The 27,030-nt window shown below is 34.5% G+C and overlaps 1 protein-coding gene across 1 annotated transcript; it reads left to right on the forward strand.

Annotated features, from left to right (window-relative positions):
- Positions 1-25,569, forward strand: LOC135969432 (uncharacterized). Its single transcript, XM_065539303.1, has 3 exons — positions 1-540; positions 17,514-17,651; positions 24,698-25,569. Exons 1-3 carry the CDS (start codon positions 41-43, stop codon positions 24,699-24,701), a joined length of 642 nt encoding a protein of 213 aa, XP_065395375.1. The 5' UTR covers positions 1-40; the 3' UTR covers positions 24,702-25,569.
- Positions 25,570-27,030: the final 1,461 nt, after the last annotated feature.

Raw genomic sequence — 27,030 nt, forward strand, 5'->3', positions numbered from 1 at the left:
AGTGCACCCAGGATGTTCGTGCTGAGGCACCTGCGGACCCATGCGGGGCTGCCCTCAGGCCCCACGCAGCCCCCCTCCCGTACTCGTTGACGTCCAAAGTCTGGAGGAGGCCGAGGGTTCAGGGCACTGGCATGCCAGTGCCACCCCAAGCATGGACACACCCGGCCTGGTTGCAGGAGCTCCCAGGCTCGGCCACAACTTTGCTCCCACCCGGAGTGGGTGCCAGGAGCGGGGAGAGGCCAGGCCCTGGGAGCAGGAACTTTCAAGCCTGCAGAGACAAGGGACTTCCTGGGCCCCGAGAGTGCAGCGATGCCTGGGTCCTGGGCCGTGGCTGGGTGGCTGCAGCTGCACCTGGAGTGCGGGGCTCCTGGAGTGTCCCGCTCCTGCCCCACTGACTCCGTACAGTGCAGGGCTCCCCACTGTTGCCGGCCCCTGCTGGCTCCGCGAAGTATGCAGCCTTGGCCGCGCCTACACTGCTGCAGTGGATGTCTTTGCAGCAGCCCCTCCAGATGGGCCGCCGCTGCCATCAGTAGTATTTGGGTACGTATCCATGTACACATTCGCACACACAGCTTATTTATATATTCTCTATAGTTACCTAATGGTTAGATGAGTACTACTTTATGCTCTCGACCTAAAAATGTTATTAGCATCTTGCCGTACTGCACTTTCTTTAATCTACGTTTCAATTGTGGTCTGTCTTACTGCCACTAACTTGTATTGTATTGAACAGTGACTGGTGAAAGGAATAGAGTTCTGTCTGCTAAAATATTGCCAAGAAAGGTCGATTGCAGTGACTCACCCCTGTAATCCCAGCACTTTGGGAGGCTGAGGTGGGTGTATCACTTGAGGTCAGCAGCTTCGTGGGCCCCGGAGAGCGCAGAGATGACTGGCCAACATGGCAAAATCCCGTCTCTACTACATACATACATACATACATACATACATATATATATGTACATATGTGTATATATATGTACATATGTATGTATGTATGTATGTATGTATGTAGTAGAGTATATATACACACAAAAAAAATTTGCTGGGCACTGTGGCGAGCGCCTGCAATCCCTGCTACTCGGGAGGCTGAGGCAGGACAATCTCTTGAATCCTAAAGGCAGACTTTGCAGTGAACCTAGATGGCGCCACTGCACTCCAGCCTGGGCAGCAGAATGAGACTCTGTCAAACAGAAAACAAAACAAGCCAAGAAAAAGTACCACACTAAAAATTAAAAATGAGAACTTTATGGTGGCTTGAAATGGGTTAACACTTACAAGATAAGCCAGAGTAAATATATGATAAGTCTCAAAAATTGGGGACAGTTTTTGAAAAATTGATCTATGAAAGTAAGAAACTATACCTGTAAATACACCATCATTCTAGGAATTAAGTTGCTAAAGGATAGTAGCAATTTGTTTTGTTGGGAACACATCACCATGAGTACTATGCTGGAATTTCACATAAAACTGAATTTAATTAACATTTATTTTCAGTCAGGTGATACAGTCACTTTACAGAGAAGGGGCTCTGTTTCATGACATAGACAACGTTGTTTTGAGAGAGATACAGTTATGTTCAAAATAAATCATTATTTGTCATATTGAATGAAATATTTGTAAATATGTTCTTCAAAATATATGTAGTATAGTAATACCACTGTTTTCTGGAAAGAATGATCTTTGTCATCTTCACAACTAGAATATTCATTTTAATTTAAACATTATTTACACTTTGTTCTCCTTATTAAGTTCATTTTAATCTCTTCCCTTCTTTTGATATCCTCCTCCCAATGACAGCATTTAGATACACTATTAAAATTTGTCAGCTAAGTAAAACCCACTTTCGTCCTGATGTTTTCTTATATCACTTCAATTATTAGTATCTTAAATCATTAATGACTTAAATTCAGGAAATATATTTCCACCAAAAATATTATTATAATAAAACCAAATTATCTTCCCAATAATGTATTATAGTATCCATTTTATGTTTTTATCTTATCCTCCTTCAATGACCTCTTCTAAGTTCCTCAGACCACATGCTGAGAAATCTGCATAATTTATTACTTATTGTATAGTTCTATGCACACAGTGTATACTAGTAAGTATTTGGCTCAACAATAATTTATAGTACTTTGGGCAGTAGTCAATTGAAGGATTTGGAGTTGGAGATAATTTAGATAATTTAAATAATGGCCAAGTGAGAAGCTAAAAAGAGTGGGAGTGGTTTAGTATACTGAAAATAAAAGCTATCAGTAAGCTTTTAATCTTCAAATTCTGTAAGAGTGTATTATTTAGCTTCCTCTGCTTTGTAGAGAAAAACTGAAATTAGATTAGTTTAAAATTAGAAGGAAAAATAAGTAAAGCCCTGGTATAGAATAGACTTTTGAATCTAGCCTTGAAGAGCAATCTCTGAGAATTCAGTAAAATGTTAGAATAAATGGCTTTTTTCTCACCAGTCCACATTTGTTGATAAAAATTTACTGCACTTCTAGATTATCCTGATAATCATTACCAATAAACAATTCAATAATATTGTGATTCAAGAATTGTCTTCACTACCATGTTCTCTACTTATTTGCAAAGGAAAAATAACGATGCTCTCAAAGCCGTAAGACAAAAAACAAGAACCCCAAAAGCAACTAAACTTTATGGCCTAAAAATCCTTCTTAAAACAGTACTATAATTCAGAAGAAAGTAATTCAGAATTAAGAAATAAAGACTGATATAACACTAGATGAATGGTGACATAAGGATACATGTATCTTATACATTTGAATAAATATTGAATAAAATGTTAAATATATAGATTATGATATAACAACAGTGTCATAAAATAATCTGGACTCAATATGTATTCATATTATTTAGCTTTGAAAGGATTCCAATTTAATAATATTTGCTAAATTAATGACATAAGTTTTGCTATGATAAGGACATGGAATGTAATTTCCCTCTCTGTGAGAATTTTATGTCACATTGTATCAAACCATATATGTGAGATATTGGCCTTAACTACTGGACTCCAAAACATATATAAACCCAAGACTTTGACAGACACATTGAGAGCTTAGGCTACTGTGTGGCAGCCTCCAACTGACAGCTCAGGCTGTAGCAGGGCTACTATCTGAGAGCCTTAAGTACATTCTCCCAAGCCTCATTGACCAACATCATCACCACTCCCGTGTCTGAGGACCTTGCCTGTGCACATGAACTTATGCTGTGCTGGTCAAATTATCCCTCCTGAAAACTTCTGATAGAAAGGTATGCCTCAAACTTCAATTAGACTTTACATCCACAGAGGCCTGCTTCCATTGTAATTGATCGACTAGATTTGGAAAATTGGACTCTAAAGAAAATTGGAACTCACTCATCATGTGGTTAACGTACTTTGTCACAGTGCATTCCTGTAAGATGGGTTCTCCATATTCTTTTTCTCTTTCAGCATTGTTAGAAAAAAAAAAAAGGACAGAGAAAATCTCTACGTATGGCAATAAACCATGTAATTCATGAAATCACACTTAGGCCATCTTCTTATTTTAACCATACCAAATGATATGTATGGCTTATTTTTCATAGAAAATGCAAAATTAGGGTCACACTCTGTCACCCAGGCTGGAGTGAAGTGGTATAAACCCAGCTACTGCAGCCTTGTCCTCCTGGGCTCAAGCAACAAGCGATTCTCCTGCCTCAACCTCCCAAAATGTTGGGATTATAGACATGAGCCACTGTTCCTGGTTTGAAACTACATTAAAGCAGATAGTTAGTTTTTTAAAAAATATTTTACAAACTAATTTTCAGCATCAAATTATCAAAAAGAGTTAAAAGTAAGAGTTTTCACAATGCTTGGATGGCGGGAATTTTTACACAACATGGTGGGAGTTCTAATAGGCTGAAATGGTATGGGAAATTAGTTATTAAAGATATGTAGCTTTTTAATTTGTAATTCTGCTTTACACAATACTCAGAAATGCAGTTTCTTGACAATTTTGTAGCAGATTGAACACTATCATTTTCATCAGTTAGTGTCCAACACCATAGAAATTAATGATAGTAAGAGAGACCACGATTCAGAACATAGATGGGCCTGAAGCATTCAAACTAAAAAAAATTCAGTACAACAAGATGGCAGAATTTTTAATTCTGCTTTACAAAGTACTCACAGATGCAGATAAATAATAAATGTATTTAGTTATCTTATTTTTGAAAGAAACTGTTGTGTATTTGTTTGTTTTCACTCTACCTCCATTCCTAATGTCCTGAATCAGAAAACTCCCGATGTGTAGTTATGTCTGTGCCACATATATTTACAACAATGTATTTAGTTATATTTAGAAGTTCATAGCAAGTAACATTTTCTAAGAATCATCACCTCAAAATCAATGACAAATTAGATCATGACCTGATGGTAGAGGTAATCACAGGGAAATACAGCAGCTACCATAAAGTGTTAGAATTCCCTTATTTTATCTAAGCATAGCATAAAATTGGTAATTTTACAAAAAAAAAGGAACATATAAAATTATAGGCTTATGAAAATAGGAAATTTTTATTTTTAATATTAAATATTTGTTTCAGAGAGTGTTTTATATTTGTTATTAAATATCTATAACAGAGTTACTGATCTATACTTGTGTTAGCTGAATCAACAATAGAAGTATGTCAGCAAAAGTTACATAAGGAAGGACAACATGCCCTGATAAATACATTTTTTTAAATAACCTAAATTTGGAAGAAATTAGTAGTATCCATACTGTTTTTCTCAATCTCTAAAATACCCCCATTAAAGCATAACTCATTTAAAGATATCTTCTTAGAAAAATGGAAGAAAAGTTAATATAGTTGTAGCTTTCATTGGAGAATTGAGCCAGCGCAAGCAATTTTCTATAGAGATGTGTTTGTGTTCAGTGTATTTCTTACCTTAACCTCTGGGGAGTAGCTGTAGAAAAGTTTACTCCGAAATTATTCTCTAAGGATAAATTTTCTTTTTATCTTCTACTTGGATTGAAATGTTGTCTGGTAAAAGGCCACCTCACTTTACTGGCTGCTTATACTAACATCTTTAAATGGGAGCTTTTGGGGATAAAATATAAGATAGAATTTTAGGAGTCGAAGGGTAGTTTCTTTTATTTCATTTTGTTTGTGAATATATATTATAGTGCTAAAACCATAGAAAAGAAAATGAAACACTTAACAACCAGAGAAGCCCACAAACTTTTAGCATAATTTCTGCAAACCTTTTTAAAGTTGTCTCATCATTACAAGTTTTAAAAGTTCTGTGTTTACTTTACACAAAACAATATATTTGAGAAGTTTGATATATAGCAGCACAACTAATAAAATGATGCTTAATCTCAGAGAGTCATTATAATCACTTACAAAAGGAAATTTTCCTTTCCAATAGAAAAGAACATCTCGAAAGTTAAAATCATGAGGCCTAATTCTCACTGTCTGTGTTAATACTAAAAATTAAAATTAAGTAATTCATCATGGGTTTCTTTCCTCTATCAGCTTTTGATGTGATTTTGAGTTATATTTCAATTCTCTACAAATTGGGCCAAAAATATTATGTCTTTTATGAGAAACAGCCTGTTATTCTGGCTTCATTAATCTCATTTATAAATTCCCTTATTGTCAAAAGGAAAGAGTTATTTTTGTAAATATTATGCATTGTGAGAAAAAGAATAAGCACTTTTAATTCAGCAAAAATATTGTGGACATATCACATGCAAGGCAACCTGTAATGTGCTGAGAGTAGGAAGATAAACAGAGCCAAGCTCCAGTCCCAGAGAATTTTACAGTCAAACTGTAATACAAGGGTATACATCAATACAAATCAAGAATGATGAGTCGGCCGGGCGTGGTGGCTCACGCCTGTAATCCCAACACTTTGGGAGGCCGAGGCGGCAGATCATGAGGTCAGGAGTTCAAGACCTGCCTGACCAACATGATGAAACCCCGTCTCTATTAAAAATACAAAAAGTAGCCAGGAGTGGTGTTGTGTGCCTATAATCCCAGCTACTCGGGAGCCTGAGGCAGGAGAATTGCTTGAACCTGGGAGGTGGATGTTGCAGTGAGCCGAGATTGTGCCATTGCACTCCAGCCTAGGTGACAGAGTGAGACTCCATCTCAAAAAAAGAAAAAAAGAATGATGAGTCTACCACCTGTGAGAAACTCAAATAGTCCTTAATGAGTAAGGCATAAGAGGATAACTAAAGTGATGTTTAACATAGAAAGAGATATTTAGATGTTTGAGCAGAACTATTGAGGATGTGTGAAATTTCACCATGTCTTGATGTAGAGAATGAGCATTCTGTAGGAAGGCAGCAGAGATCAAATACATTTAGTAGTGTTAGTGCATAGCATATATTCTTCTTCTTTGAAATATCTACTGGGTTCATGGAATGGGCAAAACTCCTGAGTTACAAATGTAAGTTACCTTTACTCAAAAGCTTATTTTCAAGTGAAGGAATATAGAAAACTAACTATGACAACCCAAGACAACAGAGCTTAAGATGGGCTTATTGGAGGTGGGTATGCCAGTCTCTTAGAAAAAATATCTAATCAAGTCTGAGTTATTAACAGGAGATTTGTAAAAAGAGAGCACCTCCACTGTATTTCGAATAAATTCAAAATTAATCAAGGTGTACAAAAAAACTGAAGATAAGCATTTCATTGCAAAGAAGCCTGTTTAAAGACCTGACTACATGTGACAACATAGCAACTCTGGGAAACTAAAATTAGTTGACTACCACCATTGTAGTGATAGAGGGACACTATGGAGGGACTCAGAGGAGTCTGTGGTGATGGCAAAGGAAAAACAACATTGAGATATGACAGATCTGAATATAAAGTTCAACTTGACTAGTTATGAGATATACTTCTGGGGCTGTTATCTGTGAAATAACCCTTTCAGGTGCTTAAAGGATGATAAATGTAGTGCACTTAATCCAGATATTTGAGAATATTTCTTCATTATAAAAATAGTTATTGCCTTGCTACCACCTATAAGGTTCTATGGTCAATGTTTGGGATACAATAAATAATATTTTTCCCCTCCTTCCTCAAGGACTGTACTAACACATTGGAGAGAGAACGAAATACTGAGGAAAGTACAATTTAGGGTGATAATTCAACTAGTCTTTAGGTGTGGGAAAAGTGAATGTAAAGGAGGTGGTTTATTTACATCTGTAGAACATAGCAACAGAGTGTAGGGGTTGAACCAAGGAAGAGAGACAGAAGTGATTATTTTGTGCAAAGAAACAGTAGCTAAGAAAATGTGAAACTTTCAAGGAACTACAAGGTGTTTAGTATGGCTGAAAAAAATATAAACAGGGAACTGGCACATAACAAAAGTGATCCCAGAAAATCTTGTGAATTCTGATAAGGAGTTTGAATTTCATTCTAAGAACAGTTGGGAGCTATTGAATGTTACGAATTGCAAAAACATTGTCATCATATCTGGCTGCTAGAAAAGGCACTTTTCTGCTGTGTGGGTAAGTGTGATCAATAACAGGAAGTGGGGCTGTAAACTATTGCACCAATGAAAAGAAGAAAATATGATGATATGAACTAGGGTAGTGGAGTTTGGAATACAGATTTACCAGAAAATTGCAGATAATGTCATTTGCTCAGTTGTTTATAAAGGAAGATAAACATAGACAGTCACTATGTTTGGGACAACTGTATAGAATGGGTCCACTAAGTAAATACATGAAACTTGGGGAAGAACAAGTAGGGTGTAAAAAATAATAGCTTTACTTTGGATGTGTTTGAGAAACATTAAGCACAAGAAGGAAGTATGAATAACTGGAAATATAATAGTTTTCAGGAGTACAGTGATATGATCATAATAGTATTTCAGAGTGATACCCCTTGAAAATGAAAAGAATGGATTTGAAGAAGAACAACAATCTAAACGAGAAGTTTTAAGGTTTTAGATCAGGGGAGCAATGGAATAGTTGACTACAGATATAAAGATTGTTAATGAGGAACCAACGATACCATTTTGTGATGGGCTGCATATGACTCATAAGAGAGAATAACAGATAGGGCTAAATAACACATTTTTGTCTTGAGAAACCATGGAGATGAAATGGATGAAGGGAAAGCTTAAGACAGAAGATGCGACTTTCCCCTTTGGCTTTCGTAGGTTTTACATACCCATGGGGTGGTAGGTAGTGGATGATTGTGATTGCCAAGGAGATCCCTGGGTAGAGATATACTGTGTTTCATTACTATACTCTGTCAAAGCACATGCATAGGTGGAGGGTCAAGAAGACAACCTCAGACAGCATCAATATTTGAACCTCAAGTCATCCTGATACTTAATGGTCAGTTAAAGGAGAAACTAGTTGGTTGCACTGTGCCTTCGAAAACAAAGGTTCAGTGCATTTCCAAAGCAAATTAAACGGGCAAATGCAGAGAAAAATAATTAAAATGATGAATAAACACACAAAAAAAGATCATTGCGTTGGGTAAATTAGAGGTCATTGGTGGCCTTAGCAACACAATTGCACTGGAGTAGTGGAAGGAGAATTTACATTGAATCTTAGTAATACATTTAGCTAGGAAGAGACAGAATAAGGATGAAGAAGGCAGGAAAAGTTAGGGGAGAACAGAGAGAAGAGAGATAATGACAGACTTCTAAGTGACTAGAGTAATTGAACTTGTCTATATTCTAAAATAAAAAATTAACATACAACATCGATGGGGTTAATTCAGTATGATATTTGAAATTCTGTAGTGAAAAAATTCCCACTTGTTTTACTTTGACATTCTTGTTACAGCAAATTGTGTTTAAGAGATAATTTTCTAACAAAATAATTATTCATAATTATTCAGGTAGAAGTTAAGCCACTTTAACATATATAATTAATACAATTTAATTGGTGAAATCATCTAACAAGACTACTTATTATATTAATACATAATTGCAACATAATTTGTCCTGTAATTTTCCCCTGTAAATGAAAACACATTTTATATGGTCAGTATGAAGGATAATCTATAGAAGATGTTTCAAGTAGTTTATTACTGGCTTCAGAATTTTACAGGCAGTGATGACTTTTGGGATATAATTCAGTATAGGTGGTTAAAAGTGATCATTCTGAAAGTAATGAACTCAGGAGGAAACATCTTGCAGGACAAGAAAAAGAAAACATGATAGAGCTGTATAAAAAAATGATGAAAAATGCTTCTGGTATTATGGCAAAAAAGCTTTTATATGTCAATATATGATGATATAAATTAATTAACTAATTAAGTATATAAATAGGTGTTTACTCAGTCCTTTATTTCAAAATATTTTCCTTTTATCCAAAAACTTACAGAATAAGATTGTACCTCGAGAAACACACATTTAAAACTAGATTTACACAGGATATGTATTACAACAATTTCATATTTTTTCTCTTGAAGAAAAATATGAGCTCCAATATTACAAATGTTGATTTTTATTTTGAAGTAAATGAAACTTGAAAATATGAATAAATATTTATTCTCTTCTTTAAATAATTACATTTCTTATATTTCAAATCTGCTTTAATTTGCTTTGATACTAATATCCATGCACTTTCATTTAAAGAGCTATAAAAATCAGTTTCTCAAAGCTATATTCTAGGTACTGAAACAACTTAAAATTAAAAAAAAATCTTTCTTTGAAATAGAAAAGTGAATGACTATTGGCTAAATGTTACATTTGAAATCCAGAAAATCTAAATGTGGCTTAAAATCCTAAAAATCTATATGTAAAGAACTCAAATAAGTAAAACCAACAAGGTGTCAGGCCCCTGAGTCCAAGCTAAGCCATCATATTCCCTGTGACCTGAATGTATACATGTATATGGCCTGAAGCAACTGAAGAATCACAAAAGAGGTGAAAATAGCCAGTTCCCACCTTAATTGATGACATTCCACCATTGTGATTTGCTCCTGCCCCACCCTAACTGATCAATTGACCTTGTGACATTACTTCTCCTGGACAATAACTCTCAGGAGCTCCCCATCCAGCACCTTGTGACCCCTGCCCCTGCCTGCAAGAGAACAACCACTTTTGACTGTAATTTTCCACTACCTACCCAAATCCTATAAAACTGCCCCACCCCTATCTCCCTTTGCTGATTCCTTTTTCAGACTCAGTCTGCCTGCACCCAGGTGATTAAAAGGCTTTATTGCTCACACAAAGGCTGTTTGGTGGTCTCTTCATGTGGACACGCATTAACACAAGGCTGCATACTTACTTGCTATATAACCTTGGAAAATTCGTTAATATTTCTGTGCTTCAGCTTTCTCATCTATACAACAGAGATAAAAGTAGTGCTGACTTTGTATAATTGTTTCAATAAATTACTCTCTCTCTTTCTTTCTCTTTCTGTACCTTTCCTCCGCTCTCCCTCCTTCACTCTCTTCCGTGCTCCCTCTCTCTTTCTTAAAAATTCCCTGGAAAACGGCATTTTGTCTAAGTAATAACTGTAATATACTATAAATGAACTATTATTATAATTTAAATTGGCTTTAAGCACATTTCTATTACTTAGTCTGCATTATATTCAGTTTTATTCATGTTAACATTAAATTACTTTCAAATTAAATGTGTTTTTTCCATTTTACATTATTATAATCTCTTCAGTAATATCTTTATTTTAGCAATACAAATGGAAAGCAAAAACTATATGAAATCAGTCTACCTTAAATAAATAGCCATTAATTCTGTCATTTTAATACTTTAAAATAATTTTGAATGCTTTTTTTGATAAAGAAAGCAAGAATTTTAAAATACAAAAAGAATTGTATGCAAAAATTTGCAATATTATGATAATATTTCATAATTTAAAGATGTTGGCTGGGCATGGTGGCTCACACCTGTAATCCCAGCACTTTGGGAGGCCAAGGTGGTGGATCACTTGAGGGCCGGAGTTTGAGACCAGCCTAGCCAACACTGTGAAACCCAGTCTCTACTAAAAATACAAAAATTAGTTCAATGTGGTGGCAATTGCCCATAATCCCAGCTATTCAGGACGCGAGAGCACAAGAATTGCTTGATCCTAGGAGGCAGAGGTTGCAGTGAGTCAAGAGCAAGCCACTGTGCTCCAGCCTTGGCAACAGAGCAAAACTCTGTCTCAAAAAAATAAAAATAAAGAATTAAAAAAAAATAAAAAAATCAGTACCAAAATTGAATTAAACTTAAATTTGTTTTAGGTTACATAAATTTAAATTTTAGTTTACATAAATTTAAATTTTAACTTACATAAATGTAAAATACAGTGTCAACTTACTGCATTTTAAGTGAGTATAAATGTTTTTGTAATCAAAATAGTAAAGTAAAATGATACATAAAATAACAATATAGTTCTTCATTGTTTTGCCATCTTTAATGAGCAATGAGAGCTCATTAAATAGCATACATCAAAGTTGAATTTCAAAACTTAAAATTCTTGAAGTACCAGTGAAAGTGTGTGAATAAGCCTTTTAATGTGATAAAAGTAGGTACCATTATTCCCACTGAGTACATTAGAACATTGAAACTTTAAGTCGATAATAATTCTACCATAGTTATATCGCTGAAATGTGACAGTCAGGATTATAAAAGCACTGGATAAGTATAATAAGCCTACCTACTTCAATTCCATGATCACGACACACTATTGGAATAGATCTTTCTTCTCTCTTTTTTAGTCACTACATATTGTTATGAGCCATGCTCCACACCTAACATATATTCCCATTTTAATTCTGGGCTAAAATTCTTGTAGAATCAGATATTCAATATGAAAGTCTGTGATGTGGCAGAAATTTATAAAATATATGAGTAAGAGAAGAACCATGACACCTGTTTCTACTTCTCAAAAAAGATAAGTGATGACATTTGGGACCAACTGAGAATCGCTTAGTAAATGTGAAAATTGTTCGACGTTGCTAGGAGAAGCTGTAAAAGGCAGACATCAATGCTGACTTTTGATAAGAATTAATCCATCTCCTTCAGTCTAGGGATGTTTTCAAGGCTCTTCATATTTTCCATTGTTCATTTCAGTGGCTTGAAAAAATACGCAAAATATATTGGGTCTTCAAGAAAGGTACATAAATCATACACACACACAAGAAATATAGAAATAAAGGTGTATAAAGGATATAACAAACAAATATTAAACAGAAAGGGATAGAGGTGCAGTACTCAAAACAGACAAATTAAAGATGTGAAAGTAAAAATTCTGTAGATAAAAATAAAAGGAACAATGCAATGTACACATTTATAGATTGAAATAATTCACCAAGATGTAGACAGGATGGATTAAAAAGAGACACAGAGAGAGTAACAAAGCGTAATGATGATGATAATGTATTACATTATCTCATTGCTTGAGGGAAGGTAGAAATTTTTGACTTTTTCAATGTGTTATTTACCAAGGATATAATAGTTCAACTTTCAATAAGATACCCAGAAGCCAAGGGAGCCCATCAGTTCTGGTTGGAGAATTCATTACACTGCAAAACTCTAAACTGATAGCCTAAAAAACAAGGCAGTAATAATTTGGATTTGAATACTGGTGCATATTGCAATTGCATCTACATACTTTGATAATTCTATGAAACGGAGTAAGTTGATACACAAGAACATATTACATTTTTTCTCTTACAATTTTTAACGTATTTGAGCAAATTGTTCTGGCTGCTTCACTTTGTTGACATAGATAATTTGTGTTTTTAAAACTGAATGTTAATATCCAATACATATTAATAATTAACAGTACAAAGATGTCAGTTAATGTTAACATTTAATTACATGATATTAATATTCTGTTAGAATTCACATTTTATTTGTGTTTTAAAGGTATACAAGCAGATATGTAGGGAAAAAAAACCTGGAGGATTCTGTCAGGTTTACTTCTGTTTTTTGAATACACTGTTGTTTTTTTTTTTTTTTTAAACTTTTTGAAAGTTTTTTTCCCTCTAGTTTTGATTTTTAATAGAAACGTCATTTTAGAATCTAAGGCAAGTATCTGTTACTGAACTGAAGAGTAAGCCACATGGTGAAACTTCAACACAGCACAGAGATGCTTAATAAGAAAAGGGTCTTTGGTGGAAATGTAAATTAGTACAACCGCCATGAAGAACAGTATGGATATTCCTCAAAAAAATAAAAAGCTATCACACAATCCAGCAATTCCATTGCTACGTATACACCCCAAGGAAAGGATACCGGTACACAAAGGGATAGCTGCACTTTCTCCCGACTTCGTGATCCGCCCACCTCGGCCTCCCAAAGTGCTGGGATTACAGGCGTGAGCCACCGCGCCCAGCCCAGCCGTATCATTTTTAATAAATATTTAATAATAGTATTTAATAATAGTAATGACAGTAATGATAGGGCATATAACTAAAATGCTTCCTATAATGTTTAGCTAACTACTGGCTGAAAACATTAAGCAGAAATGTTTTTTAAGTGGTACTATATTAGCAGTCTTACCTAGAGAATGAAATGATGTAATTAGCGACATACTACTTCAAATATTTCAAGCTTTTTATTGTTCTTGAATACACTGTCTCCTAAGAAGAATAATTTTGACAAATAGTAAAACCTATAATAAAGCCAGTTTTGGAGACTGGAGATACGTTTACTGTAAATGCTACTTGTAGCAGACATGTTGGTGCCAACCCAGACTCCCTTTACTGAGCAGATGCACCCATTTCCTTAGCTGTTCTGAGTATTGACTGCTAATAATTTACAGCTGCACTTTTTTTGAAAATTCTACTCCATCCATAGAAGAACTTGACCTGGAAATACCCAGGTGCAGCCTGAAACAATGGCTGCCTCTGGAGCACAAAAGGCTTCTCAGGGGAGACCACAGCTTTGCCTATCCACCGCGCATCTCTGTCCTGTCCTGCTTCCTTCATTACCTTACAGTGTTTACCTGAGAGCACTCCCTCAATAGAGCCCATGCAGTAGAATCTTTCCGGCCCTGTTCCTAAGGACCTCAAACTAAGAAAATCAGCAGATTATGTTTCTGGTGTGCTTGTAATTGTCCTATTTGAAAAAATATATATATATAAATATAATTAAAGGATAAATCTCTAGCATAACTTTTGGCAATGTTCTGGATTAACATACATGCATATTTTAAAGTAAATCATTAGAGTTATCACAGCAAAAATTGTTCTGTGAAAATTAAAGAGATGAGGAAGATTTTATTCAAGGCTATCACAATTGGGAAGAAAAGCCAGGATTCACAGGATACCAAAGGCCGGAGAGTTTTTAAGATGTGGACTGGATATCATAGACCACCTGTGTTTGCTAATTGACTATATTTGTATGAAAAGTAAACTATCTTCTGCCCTGAAGGAGGTAGTTTTACAACTTGGAGCAAAGTACATGTTGAAGTTAAGGTGCTACCATCCCACGGTAACTGGGAGATAAGAGCAATATTGTTCTTTCTCTCTTAAATAGTGTTGTATTTCATTTTATTGGAAATATTTAAGCTGTGTAATATAACACTTTGATATACATATGTATCTTTCTTGAGGATTACATTTTAAAGACATGGCTTGCAGGCCCTTAAGAAAGACATTCCTGAGTTCTATAACCGGCAAGAAACTTTTAAAAGTATTTGTGTCTCAAAAGGCAGAGAAAGACTTTACAAGTTTTATAAAGCAAATGCTCTAAGAAAAGGGAGTCAGGAAGAAGTGTCTAAAGCTTAGTCTAACTGAGGAGAATGTTAAGTACCTGTTTTTCTTAGTATTTTAAACACTTAGAGCTTATTATACAGGATAATCCGTAATAATTTCTTTTTGCCTTTCTAGCTAGTCTAATCTGTATTGGCTGTATCAATGAACTCTTTTATCCTTCTGCTTCCTTTGGGTGTAATCAATTAGTAAAAGATTAGCATAGGAAGGTGGGTGAAGTGAAAATATTTATTTTCTCAGCTCTCTGCTTGCTGATTTGCTGTGGGTTGGCTGTCTCTCTCTATAAAGACTATAGTTTCATTCATAGTACCCTCGCTCTACTTGAACCTTCTTCATGTTCTCGAATCTGATATCCTTTTGTTTCTTCATATCTGGAAGAGGGAATGGCTTGCTACTATCGCTAACCTCAGGGTACTTCATATCCCTTGTTGGTTTCCTTAAATCCTGAAAACATTCGTGTGGTTAATAGAGAATGTACTAAGGGCTACACAAATTACACACTTTGGGAAAGGCATTTGTTCGCCAATACACATCTAAACAGCAGAGCTGGATGTTCCAAGTTGGAATGATATACAGATATAACTGAAAAATAATTATAGCTGGATTTAACTTACTAGTTTTGTTGTTGGTTTCTTTCTTCCTTTTGTTTTTAATTGGGTAATATAACGCTCTAAATACCTCTTGATCAGAGTACTGAGGATACATTTTGTCTTATAAAATTTTAATTGTGTAAAATTTTTTATTTTAATATTTCAGAAATGAATTTATTTTACATAATCATTAAAGTCTGATAGTGATTACTGAGAATTGACAATATTACAATGAATCTAGATTATTTTTCTATTAGAATGAGTTTTGCACAGACATTTCTATGAAAGGAAAGATAAAATTGCTAAAATTTAGCATGCAAATATCTCTGACCTGAAATATGCTTTAGGAAGATTATAGTTGGAAAGAGAGTCGGCATCCATGATGATGAGAGGAAAAAACAATATTTGTTGGTTTTGATTTATTTTTTATGTATCATAAATTAATCTCTTAAATTGTAAAGATTTTTTTTTTTTTTGGCCAAAAATTAAATCACAATCAAGCCATCGTGACTATCTTATTCATTATATAACTAAAACATTCTATATGAAACAGACGGTTATCTAAATTTTTAGTTTGGGCCTTAGATGAGGAAAAAAGGTGCAATTCTTAGAATGCTGTACGTTTTACTAGGTACTATGCAGCTGCGATTAGTCATAGGCTAAATGCTGCCTCGGGAGGGTTACATAATAAGTCTTTTATTCCTCATGTGTGAATCATGAATATTCTGTTCAATGCCTTCATTGTGTAAAGAACTTTAGAAAGTAATGGATAGATTCTGTCATACTGTATAAACATTCCTAGCTAGTGAGTACTGAGAACTGCATTCCCAGAGTTTTAACAACTTACAGAAAAGTGAATTGAATTTCTGAAGCCTGGGAAATGATAAGAGAGAGGTGAAAGAGAGATAGTGTGCTAATGACCCTAGAGAGTCTGAAAAATGTTATGGTCAGGTCTTTTGAGAGAATCTCCTCAAAGGAGATAATGGGCATGGCTGAATCTGTAAAGAAAGCATCTTGCGATCAAGTGCCTGAGAGCATAGCAATCAAGAACCAGGGGCAGTCAGGCAGAACCTGCCCCTGAGTAAGTTATTCAGTTCCTTCAGAGTGAGGCTCTGCCTATACTAGCAGAAATGAATTAGCTAGTGCCACTTTCCTTCCTCCCTCTCCCCACTAAAACTAACAGATGTATTATTTTTTTGTTACGTATACGTGTTAAACTCATGCATCGTGAAAGATATATAAAGAGAGTTTCATGAAATTATCTGACAATGTATTTGGGAAAAGAAACATCAGATTTGATGACTCTTTAACACTGTAAATTTATAGCTCTTTGGCCTGTTGAATTAATAACTTTAAATCGACATTTTAAAAATTTCTTCTTCATTTCTGTTATGCATCAAAATACTCTTGCTTTAGGTATTGCTATCACCCTCAATTATGTCCTGCTTAATATCCCAAACTTATGAATTAATCAATGCTGATATCCCTATTTTCCCTGCCTTTTTATGCCAAGTGTATTTGTATTTTCCCATGTCTTACTCTTAATCTTTAATTTTTCTCCCTGTTAATGATATTCTCCCTATATAAAGCAAATCATATGGTCAACCACCCATACTCTTAGAAGTACCATGCATATTTCCCCTCATCTCTTAATAGATGCTTTAGCTTCCAATATAATATTAAAAGTGAGAAATGGAATGTGAAATTCTTGACTATCCTTCTTATGACTTAAGATAATTTCCTCTTTGCTCTTAATTTTCTTCTTGTTTCTGCCTCAAAAATAAATACCTTTATTTATGACTGATAACAGTGCCCACATTAAGGAGAATGTAAGAAGGAGTTGTAGACTTTAAATAACCAACTGATATGCATTTAGTTCTTCATAAAATGCCATTCAAAGATAGTTTCATATTATGTTGTGGTTTCTTATAAAAATTCTGGTCCCATTGTCTTGCAAAACTAAAATCTCTACTTTGGATCATTTACTTCATGGTTATCTTTCTTCCTTCTCTCTCTTTATTGTCTGCTTCTACATGAACTGTATATACATATTGATATTATCTTTTTTTAAGGAATGCTGAACTGAGTTTTCTCTTCAAACTGCCAGTAACTTATGAACAAAATAATTTGGAAGATCTAACTTTTAACTTCTGTGTTTCTTTTCATAATATCTCTTAAGTTCCTAGCATCCGTGGTGCCATATTTATCATTCTTTTTGTTTTGTTTTGTTTTGTTTTGAGGCAGAGTCTTGCTCTGTCCCCCAGGCTGGAGTGCTACGACACAATCTCGGCTCACAGGAACCTCCGCCTCCCAGACTCTGGTGATCCTCCTGCCTCAGCCTCCTGCCTCCATCTCTGGCCTGAGCTCCCCAAGTAGCTATAGGTTTGTACCACCACACCCTGATAATTTTTGTATGTTTCTAGAGAGGGGTCTCACCAAGTTCCTCAGGATATTTTGAGACTCCTGGGTTCAAGAATCCACAAGACAGGGCCTCCCAAAGTGCTGGGATTACAGGTGTGAGCCACCCCACTTGGTTCATAGTCATCATTTTTATGGACTGGTTTCTCAGAACTCACCTTGTTTTCTTGTTATATTTTGTTTGTTTCTTTGATTTGATTTTTTTTTTTTTTTTTAACAGAGTCTTGCTCTGTCTCCTGGGCTGGAGTGCATGGAGTGCAGTGGTGTGATCTTGGATCACTGCAAACTCCACCTCCCAGGTTCAAGTGATTCTCCAGCCTTGGACTGCTGAGGAGCTGGGACTACAGGTGCCACACCACCATGACAGGCTAATTTTTGTATTTTTAGTAGAGATGGGGTTTTGCCATGTTGGCCAGACTGGTCTTAAGCTCCTGACCTCAGGTAATTCACCGGCTTTGGCCCCGCAAAGTGCTGGGATTACAGGCATGTGCCACTGTGCCTGGCCTGAATTGAAATTTTTACTGAGTAATTGTAGGTTCACATACAGTTGTAAGAAATAATACAGAGAGATTCCTCGTGTATTTTGTCCCGTTTTTCTCAATAGAAACATTTTACAAAACTATATTATATCACAAATAGATATAGATATTGATACAATCCACAAATTCTATGCAAATTTCCCAGTATATGTGTGTGTGTGTGTGTGTGTGTGTGTGTGTAAGCTTGATACATTTTTATTATCTGTGTAGATTCTGTATCCATCATCATGGAAAAGATACTGAATATTTCCAGCAAAGCAAAGTTCCCTCTTTTAACAGCCACACCCACTACCCTCCTGCATCTTGCTCCTGTCCATAACACCTGGCAACAACAGGTTCTACTGCATTCTTTTTTATTTGAGCAAGAAACTTCCTGGATGAAAGTCTTCTTGCATCTTCTTGGGGTTTACTCCTGACTCTAAAGTAGGAAATTCCTTGCTCTTTCATGAGGCCTCTGCTTTTCCTGGTTCAATTTCTATAGATTGTATACAGCAGGCCCTTCAGTACCATAACAAGGATTGTGTGAGAGACTCCTTTACTCCCAGTCAGGATTGTGCATGGAACTTTCTAGAAAAACTTTTTTTCCTTTGCTCCTTTTTAACTAAATTATTGTCTTTCTTCAAGTGGTAACTCTCAATCTACTTGGTGTTCACCGTGTTTTACATTTGTTGCCTGTATGCTCTGCTGTTCTGGCACTAATTCTCTCTAATGTCTTTAAAACGGCAAAAATTTACAGAGGATATTTTTAAACTTCAATAATCTATTTAGCAAATTTGAGATCTTCCCTAACTGGTTCATCTAAACCTCTGCTTTCTCATCATCCCTGTTCCTCCTTCCTCCTTTGTAACCACCTTTGACTTTCCCTTCAGGTCCCTGAATCTCTTGAACTGTTCTCCTTCAATATCCCTACCTCCGTCACACATCTAGCCACCCTGACAGACTTTTCTCCTCTCAGTCCAGGTCCTTACCTCCTTAAGTCACTAGAACTTTGTGCATCCAGCCCCCATTAAGGAATTTTGGGGACCTAGGGATTCCCAAAGCAGCCACCTATAGCTGAAAAAAAAATCATTTGAAATAGATTGTATGTTTTATCCCACTCTGATGAATACTGGAGACATCCAGATGGTCATGTGGTGTCATCCAAACCATGAGATTACATGTCAGGGCAAAGAAGGTCTTAAGTTTCCTCCACAAACATTGGTGAGCCAACTCTGTTATATAACCAATGTCTCCTGTATTTCTGTATTTATGCCTGACTCATAGCTTAAATTTTAAAATTAAAGCTATGACCTTATTTGTGTCTGTCTTTATGTTCACCTATATATATATGTATTAATGTATGTATATATATATTTATCTGATATATGTGTGATATTTTCTTACCTCTGAATGGCAGTACCAAATTAGCTTGAAAAATTCCTAAGGTTGCTCTAGACTATTTGGTTAAAAGTACGTAAATATTTATCTAAAGTCAATATTACTAAAACTCTCAGAAATTAAGTAAAACACTGAACTACTAATACTTTCAATGTGAAAAAATACTATTATAAAACTTACCCAAATATTTCAAAAATCCTAGTTCACATTAATATAATCTTTGGCAAAAAAGTATAATATTATTGGTTTAATACAAATAGCTATGTGTTCTGTGTTTTCAATATTAAGTATAAAATAAACATATTTTTATTCTACTTGAGAGTATGCTTTCTAAACTTATACAGGTACTTTTTTTGTCAGCGTTTGAACATGTAACATCTTCATTTATTGTAATTTCATCTCGTAGTTATTATTCCAGGCCCATCGCATTGATCATAACAGAAAATCAGTGAGTCGATATAGTGGCAACCAAGGTGGCAGTCTTATTCCTGATACATTTGAAAACAGTCCAAAATTCACCATTCAGCACTAAACAATCAGTTCATTTCTGAAAGAAAGAATGCTATTTACGGAGAACTTTTAAAATATAAAACCAAAAAATAAAGTCCATGCATTTCTAGGTATATTCTTCAGTAATTATTCACGCTTGCCTATTACTTTATAAAAAGAAATTTTGGGTCTTAATTGCAAGATTTGTAGATTACCAGTACCTTCAATTTATGTAAAATAACATAAAAAGGCCAAAAGAAAGAGATAACAAGCAATCATCACTGTTTTCTATTTGTCTAATGTTGGATAAAGAAAGAACTAAAAAGGAGCTGCACAGGGAAAAGTATACTTTATATATAAGGAGATATTTCAGTTTCACTATCGATGTCTCTTGAACCTGAATTTTTCCCACAAGAACAAGCATTATACTAGATGGTAGTCATTATCAAAATAGAAAAATACATGTAACAAAATGGAGTCACTATTCTGACAACTTTATTTCAACATAATTATATACAATATGTCATTAATATGTCATCTTTAGGACAGTTTTCAAACCTTTTATTAACTTAAAACCCTAGACTTTGGGTAAATTAAAGTACACAAGGTAGGCAGAGAGAGAGAGAGAGAGCTTGCACGCGCGCGTGTGTGTGTATGTGTGTGTGTGTGTTTAAGGGAAAAAAGACTAATTTCATCATAAAATACAGTGAGTTGTTCCAGAATTTTTTAAAAATAAAAAAGATAGAAGGTAAAACTTAAACTAACATAAAAAGTTAGTAAGGTTTTGGATGAACGGAATTTTATTTGTCATAGTCAAAGCTGGTAATAGGTTTATTTATGGGATTAAAAAAAAACTTTAATATTAAATAATGTACTCATACAAAACTAGAATTTGGTTTTCTTGCTGTTAAAATGTTATCGGATTATCAGTCTACTACTAAAAAGAAGTTGTAGAAGTGTGTATTTGTTTTTTCAACCCTCTAATTAATCTGCCTAGAAGGCAGAGATTCTGTTTGATCAGAATTGTTTTCAATTTTTAGGTTGACTTTATTAGGTCCTTGATTTTTTTTTTAAAGTCTTCTATTACAAAGAGTGAGCGTTTTTTTATAATCATGTTACCTCACATGCTTATTTTTAAAACAGTTTATTGTCACTGTGACTAAAGCGGTAACCAAAGTTGGGCGCGGTGGCTCATGCCTGTAATCCCAACACTTTGGGAGGCTGAGGAGGGCGGATCATGGAGTCATGAGTTCAAGACCAGCCTGGCCAACATGATGAAACCCTATCTCTACTAAAAATACAAAAAATTAGCTGGGCATAGTGGTGGGCATGTGTAATCCCAACTACTCGAGAGGCTGAGGCAGGAGAATCACTTGAACCCCAGAGGTGGAGGTTGTAGTGAGCCGAGATCACGACACTGAACTCCAGCCTGGGCGTCAGAGTGAAAGTCAGTCTCAAAAAATAATAAATAAATAAATAAATAAATAAATAAATAAATAAAGGTATAGGTAGCCAAATATAGGCCAAGTATAGGTTCTTAGTGACCCATGGTCTCATTTAACCAAGGGTTCAAACCTCTGGACAACTTTTGACATTTTGCCTTCCCCAAATTAAATTCTGAATAACAACTTTTACACATAAATCTAACTTTTGTATTTCCTAGAGAGCGCCAGGAAATCACAAATGATTTGTCCTTTCACCTTCTAACAATAGTGGTGCTAAAAAATAGTTTAATTTACTTAATACTATGCAAATTACATAGAATGTGCTGTCAAAAAAGATGATTAATCTTCTGTATATCCAATATGTACTGTTAAAATATTCTTAAATTTAATATAATATTTATCAATTACTTCTTTAAATGATAAATTGGCCATAATTATACCTCTTTAATTTAAATACAATATAGTCTAGACCAGCAATTTACAATTGAGTATCACTTATCTATGAATTTTTATTATACAGTTATTTAAGACCTTTTTTTTTTCAAATTTGCAGTTAGATTTTATCCAGTTCCTTAAATCTCATAATTATAAATGTGTTTTTAATTTCATTTGCATGTTCTCTCACTGCCTGGAAACTATAACTTTTAGGGGACCAATGCTGTTATTAAGTTGCTAAACTTTTATCAAAGAAAGTGTTCCTCGCATGATTAATTCTCTTTCACCAGTAAAACCATCCAAGAAATTTGAGTTTTTTCTTCATGCCAAAAACTGCATTGTCCTCGTAATCCCCAGTCACATGAAATAATAATGAGAGCTAATAGATTATTACAATCATAACTTTATAAACTGACACAAAAAGTCAATCTTTGTAACCCAAGTTTTTATCTTTAGTCCTGATTGCTCTTCTGTCCTTTCCTGCTTGGTCACGGCAACTGCTCCATTAAAAAATAGCAGAAAGCTGACCCATAAAAATTTGGACATTATAAAATGCTTCCAGGAAGCTATTAATTACATGCGTATTTGTCACCAACAGATTGAGGCTGCTTTTCCTCCAGTAGTAGAGACCTTGTTCTTTACAAGCCATATCACAAAGAAACTAATCTTAAATCCTGTGGGAAAAGTTTTTACATTGTATGCCTTCCTACCAATACTGCTGCCAAACTCCAGAGGCTTCAATCCTAGACCTCTGTGCAGTAGTCAGAAATGATCATTGTGCATATATTCCCCAAAATATCTCTGATATCTCTGCCATCACCAAAATGAAATGTATTCAGACAGCTAACTGAAAAATACATTGGCTTGCCACTCTCATCCTCATTCTACCATCCTCACTCAATTTAAATTTGGGCTCCGTATTCTAGAAGCCTTTCAACAGCCTGCCTTCAAATCTCTAAAATTGTTTCTTATCCCTTTATTCAACTTTTAATAATAGTTCTATTTATTAAATCTCTAGGTATACCTTTCATTAAATGCCTAACTTCCTCAAATGCTCCAGGAAGATAGCAAAGTCAACAGATGATACCGCTAGTCTTTAAAGGCCAAGAAAGCATGAAGGCCAGCTCATCCCCTGAAAACCACTTGGATAAATCTCAACCTCACAATGATTCTTATTTCATCTCTAATAACGTTTAAGAACCGACCTTGTCAGTCTAAAATAATGGGGTGAACTAACCAAGTATTTACAACAGCCCATTTCTTACCTCCTGTTTGTCATAACCAAACTATAGTCAACATTATGGACTCCCTATATGCCCCTGAACTGTACTTCTTTCCAAGACTGAGCGAGTTCTAAAAAGGGGAACATGTTCCACTGCCAATGTATTCTAATTGGCTGATTACTGTGAGGCACATTGTCAGATCTTAGTAGTCATTTCTCATTGCTTGCCAACTTCCCCTTAAAAGTTTCTGCTGAGCTCCGCTTACCTCCTACACTATTAAAAAGGGTCTTTTTCTATTTGTGTTTGAGATGCTGCTTGAAGTTCCTGGCCTCAGCATATTTTCCTATTGCAATGGTCTTTCCAAATAAAGTCTCCCTTTGTACACTCCAGATTTGTTTTTATGTAATACTAGCACAAACATTCATATACAGGTTTTTGTATGAACATAAGTTTTTTTTTTTTTTTTTTTTCCTGGGAAAAATGCCCAAGAGTGCAATTGCTGGGTCATATGGTAATTGAATGTTTGCTTTTACAAGGAACCAAACAAACTGTTTTCCAGAGTAACTGTAGCATTTTATATTTCCATAAGCAGTTTCAATTCAGTTTCAATTTATCCCCAGTTTCAACTCATCCTCACCAGCATTTGATACTTTTACTATTTTTGTTAATTTAGTCACTCTGATCCACATACATGATATCTCAGTGGGGTTTAATTTGCATTTCATAATGATTCATCACATTGAACATCTCTTAGTTTTTTTTTTTCTCTTCTATCTGCATTTCTGCTTCTATGAAATGCCTGTTCATGCCTTTTGCTTATTTTCTAATTGGTGTGTTTTATTATTGTTGGAATTTTAGAGTCCTTTATATATTCTAACTACAATATCTGTATCCTTTGATGGGTATGTGACATGTCAATATATTCTTCTTCACATGGGAATTTTCAGAGCAAAAGTGTTTGATTTTGGTTAAGTCCAATTGATCTTTTATTTTCTTTTCATTTGTGTTGAGCTATGGTATCAATTTTAAGATATATTTGCACTGCTCTAGAACCCAAAGACTTTTTTTCTAAAAGTTTTACAATTTTGTGTTTTACATTTAAGTGTCTCATTCATTTTGGTTGAATTTTATATAAAGTATGAATTATAGGTTGACATTCCTTTTATGGGGTTATAAATATCCAATTATGTTAGCAACATTTGGTGAAAAGTTTATACTTCCATTAAATAGTTTCCATCTTTGTCATAAATAAGTTGAACATAATTATGCAATTTTCTTTCTGGGTTATTTATTCCGTTGCATTGTTCTACATGTCTATGCCTTTACCAATACCTCAGTGTTTTCACTTCTATAGCTGTATGTCCAGTTGTGGGATTTCTCCCATGTTATTCACCTTTGTCATGCTGTGGACTGTAACTTCCATACAAATTTTAGAATTATCTTGTTGATGGCTTCAAAAACTTCTGGCGCTAATTTTGATATTAATTGTATTACTCTTACAGATAATTTAATGAAGAACTGGCATCATTACTTGATCGTGTCTTCCAACTCCTGAATACAGTATATCTCTCCACTTATTATGGTCTTCTTTGATTTCTTTCACCATAATTTTGTGATTGTCAGCATATAAATCTCACCTATGTTAATTTTATATTTAAGTAATTGTGTTTGGAAGGATTATAAATAGCATGACATTTTTGAAATTCATTTTCTGTATAGTCCTTATTATGCAGAAATGTGAATAGTTTTTTATTTGTTTTGTTTTGGTCTTGTGTCCTATGACCTTGCAGAGAACTCACTTATTAATGTTTTGTTGACATTTGAGGTCTTTTGTGTAAAAAATCATATTGTCTGCAAAGAGAGATAATGTTATTTTTTTCTCTCCTAATATGTGTGCACTACATTGTTATTAATATTTTTGCTTCCTTCAGAGGCTAGACCTTTTACTCTTGTGTTGAATAAGACTGGTGCCTTGCTCCCTATGTTAGGTGGATGTTAAATGTAGGGTTTTGTTTTTATGTTTCTTTTAGATGCTCTTTTCCAAGTCAAGATAGTACTCCACTAATCATAATTTACTTCAAGTCTCTAGTATAAAAGGATGTTGGATTTTGTCAAGTACTTTTTGTGATTCCATTGATATGATCATGTACTTTTTATTATTTAGCTTGTTGCTATGGTGGATTACATTGATAGATTGTTTAATGTTGAACCACCTTTGCAGAAAAGGATAAATCCCACATAGTAGCATTGTGTAACTCTTCCTATATATTTTCACATTTGGCTTGCTAGTGTTTTGTTGAGGGTTTTGTGGCTAAGTACAGGATAGAAATTTGTCTATAGTTTTCTTTTCTGCTACTCTTTTTGTGTTGATATATGGGTAATACTGCTCCTCTATAATGAGCTGGGGAACATTTCCTTTTTGTCTATGTTCTTGATGAAACAGTTACAATTGGTGTTAATTCTTGTTTTAATGTTTGTTGTCTCCAGTGATAACATAGGATCATGAAAATCCTTCTTTCTGGTGTTTTTTAACTACTAACTTCTTACTTTTGATGTTTATAGGATGTTCAATTGTCTATTAAATTTTGGTTGCGTTTTTAGTAGTTGGTGATTTCAATAAATTGTTCCATTTCTTCTAATCTGTCAAATGTATGAGTGTATAGTTGTTAATAGAATTCTCTAAACACCTTTTTAATGGCTGCAGGATCAGTAGTGGTGTCCTGTATTTCATTCCTAATGTTGATAATTTGGATTCCTCTCTCTCTCTCTCTTCCTCTCTCTCTCTCTGTCAGTCTCATTGGAGATATATCAATTTTATTAATTTCTTTGAAAAGATATCTTGATTCATTGTTTTTCTGTAATGTTTTACTAATTTTCTAGTTCCCTAAGGAACTGAAATTATTGACTCAAGAGCTTTTCACATTTTAATGTAAGCATTTAGTGCTATATATTTTTCTCTCAGCATTCCTCATATTTTGCCATGTTGTGTTTTTATTTTCATTCAGTTATATAATCATTTAAAATTTTATTGAAAACTTTCTCTGACAAATGACACATGGATCATTTTGTAGTTTATTTTCTACGTTTAGTATATTTATGTATTTTTTTCCTTCTGTTATTTTGTGTTTTAGTTTGATTTTATTATGGTCACAGAACATACAGGGTATCACATTTCATTTCTTTTAAATCTGTTGAGGACTATTTTATGGCCCAGGATATGTTCTATCTTAAGGTCCCGTAAACATGTGAAAAAAATAGTCTGCCGTTATTGGGTGAACTCTTTCATATATGTCAAAGATGTCCTGTTAGTGGATTGCATTATTCAGATGTTTCATAACCTTGCTGAATGTTTCTAGAAGCTCCAGTCATTGCTGATGTGGAGAGGGTATATTAAAGTCCCCAAATATACTCGTGAACTCATATTTTTTTTTAGTTCTCTCAGTTTTACTTCATGTATTTTGAGGCTCTGTTTTGTGATACATGTACACTTAGAATTGTTACTTATTCCTGATAGGTTGATCCTTTTAATACTATATAATGTTCTTCTTCATCTCTGGTAATTTTAATACTTGACGACTTATTAACATTTGATTATACATACTTCATACCTGTAATATTACATATTAGCATACAGTTGGATTATATTTTTAACCAGCTCTACCGAGCTTTGAATGGTATATTTAGATCACTCACACCTAATGTAATTATTGATCTGTTATCAATCAAGTGCGCCATTTTATCATTTTTTTATATTGATTTCCCCTGATTCTTACTCCTTTGTTCTTTTTCTTACCCTCCTATAGTTACTTCAATATTATTTTTTAAAGACTTGGTT

The sequence above is a fragment of the Macaca fascicularis genome, chromosome 2 (assembly GCF_037993035.2).
Source record: "Macaca fascicularis isolate 582-1 chromosome 2, T2T-MFA8v1.1".
Taxonomy (NCBI): Eukaryota; Metazoa; Chordata; class Mammalia; order Primates; family Cercopithecidae; genus Macaca; species Macaca fascicularis.

What these genes read in the sequence shown, in the direction of transcription:
- LOC135969432 (XM_065539303.1), top strand. Translation starts at nt 41, where the DNA reads ATGCGGGGCTGCCCTCAGGCCCCACGCAGCCCCCCTCCCGTACTCGTT. An exon ending in CTGCCATCAGTAGTATTTGG is followed by an intron (nt 541 to 17,513) that starts GTACGTATCCAT and finishes GTTTTGAGGCAG; the next exon opens with AGTCTTGCTCTGTCCCCCAG.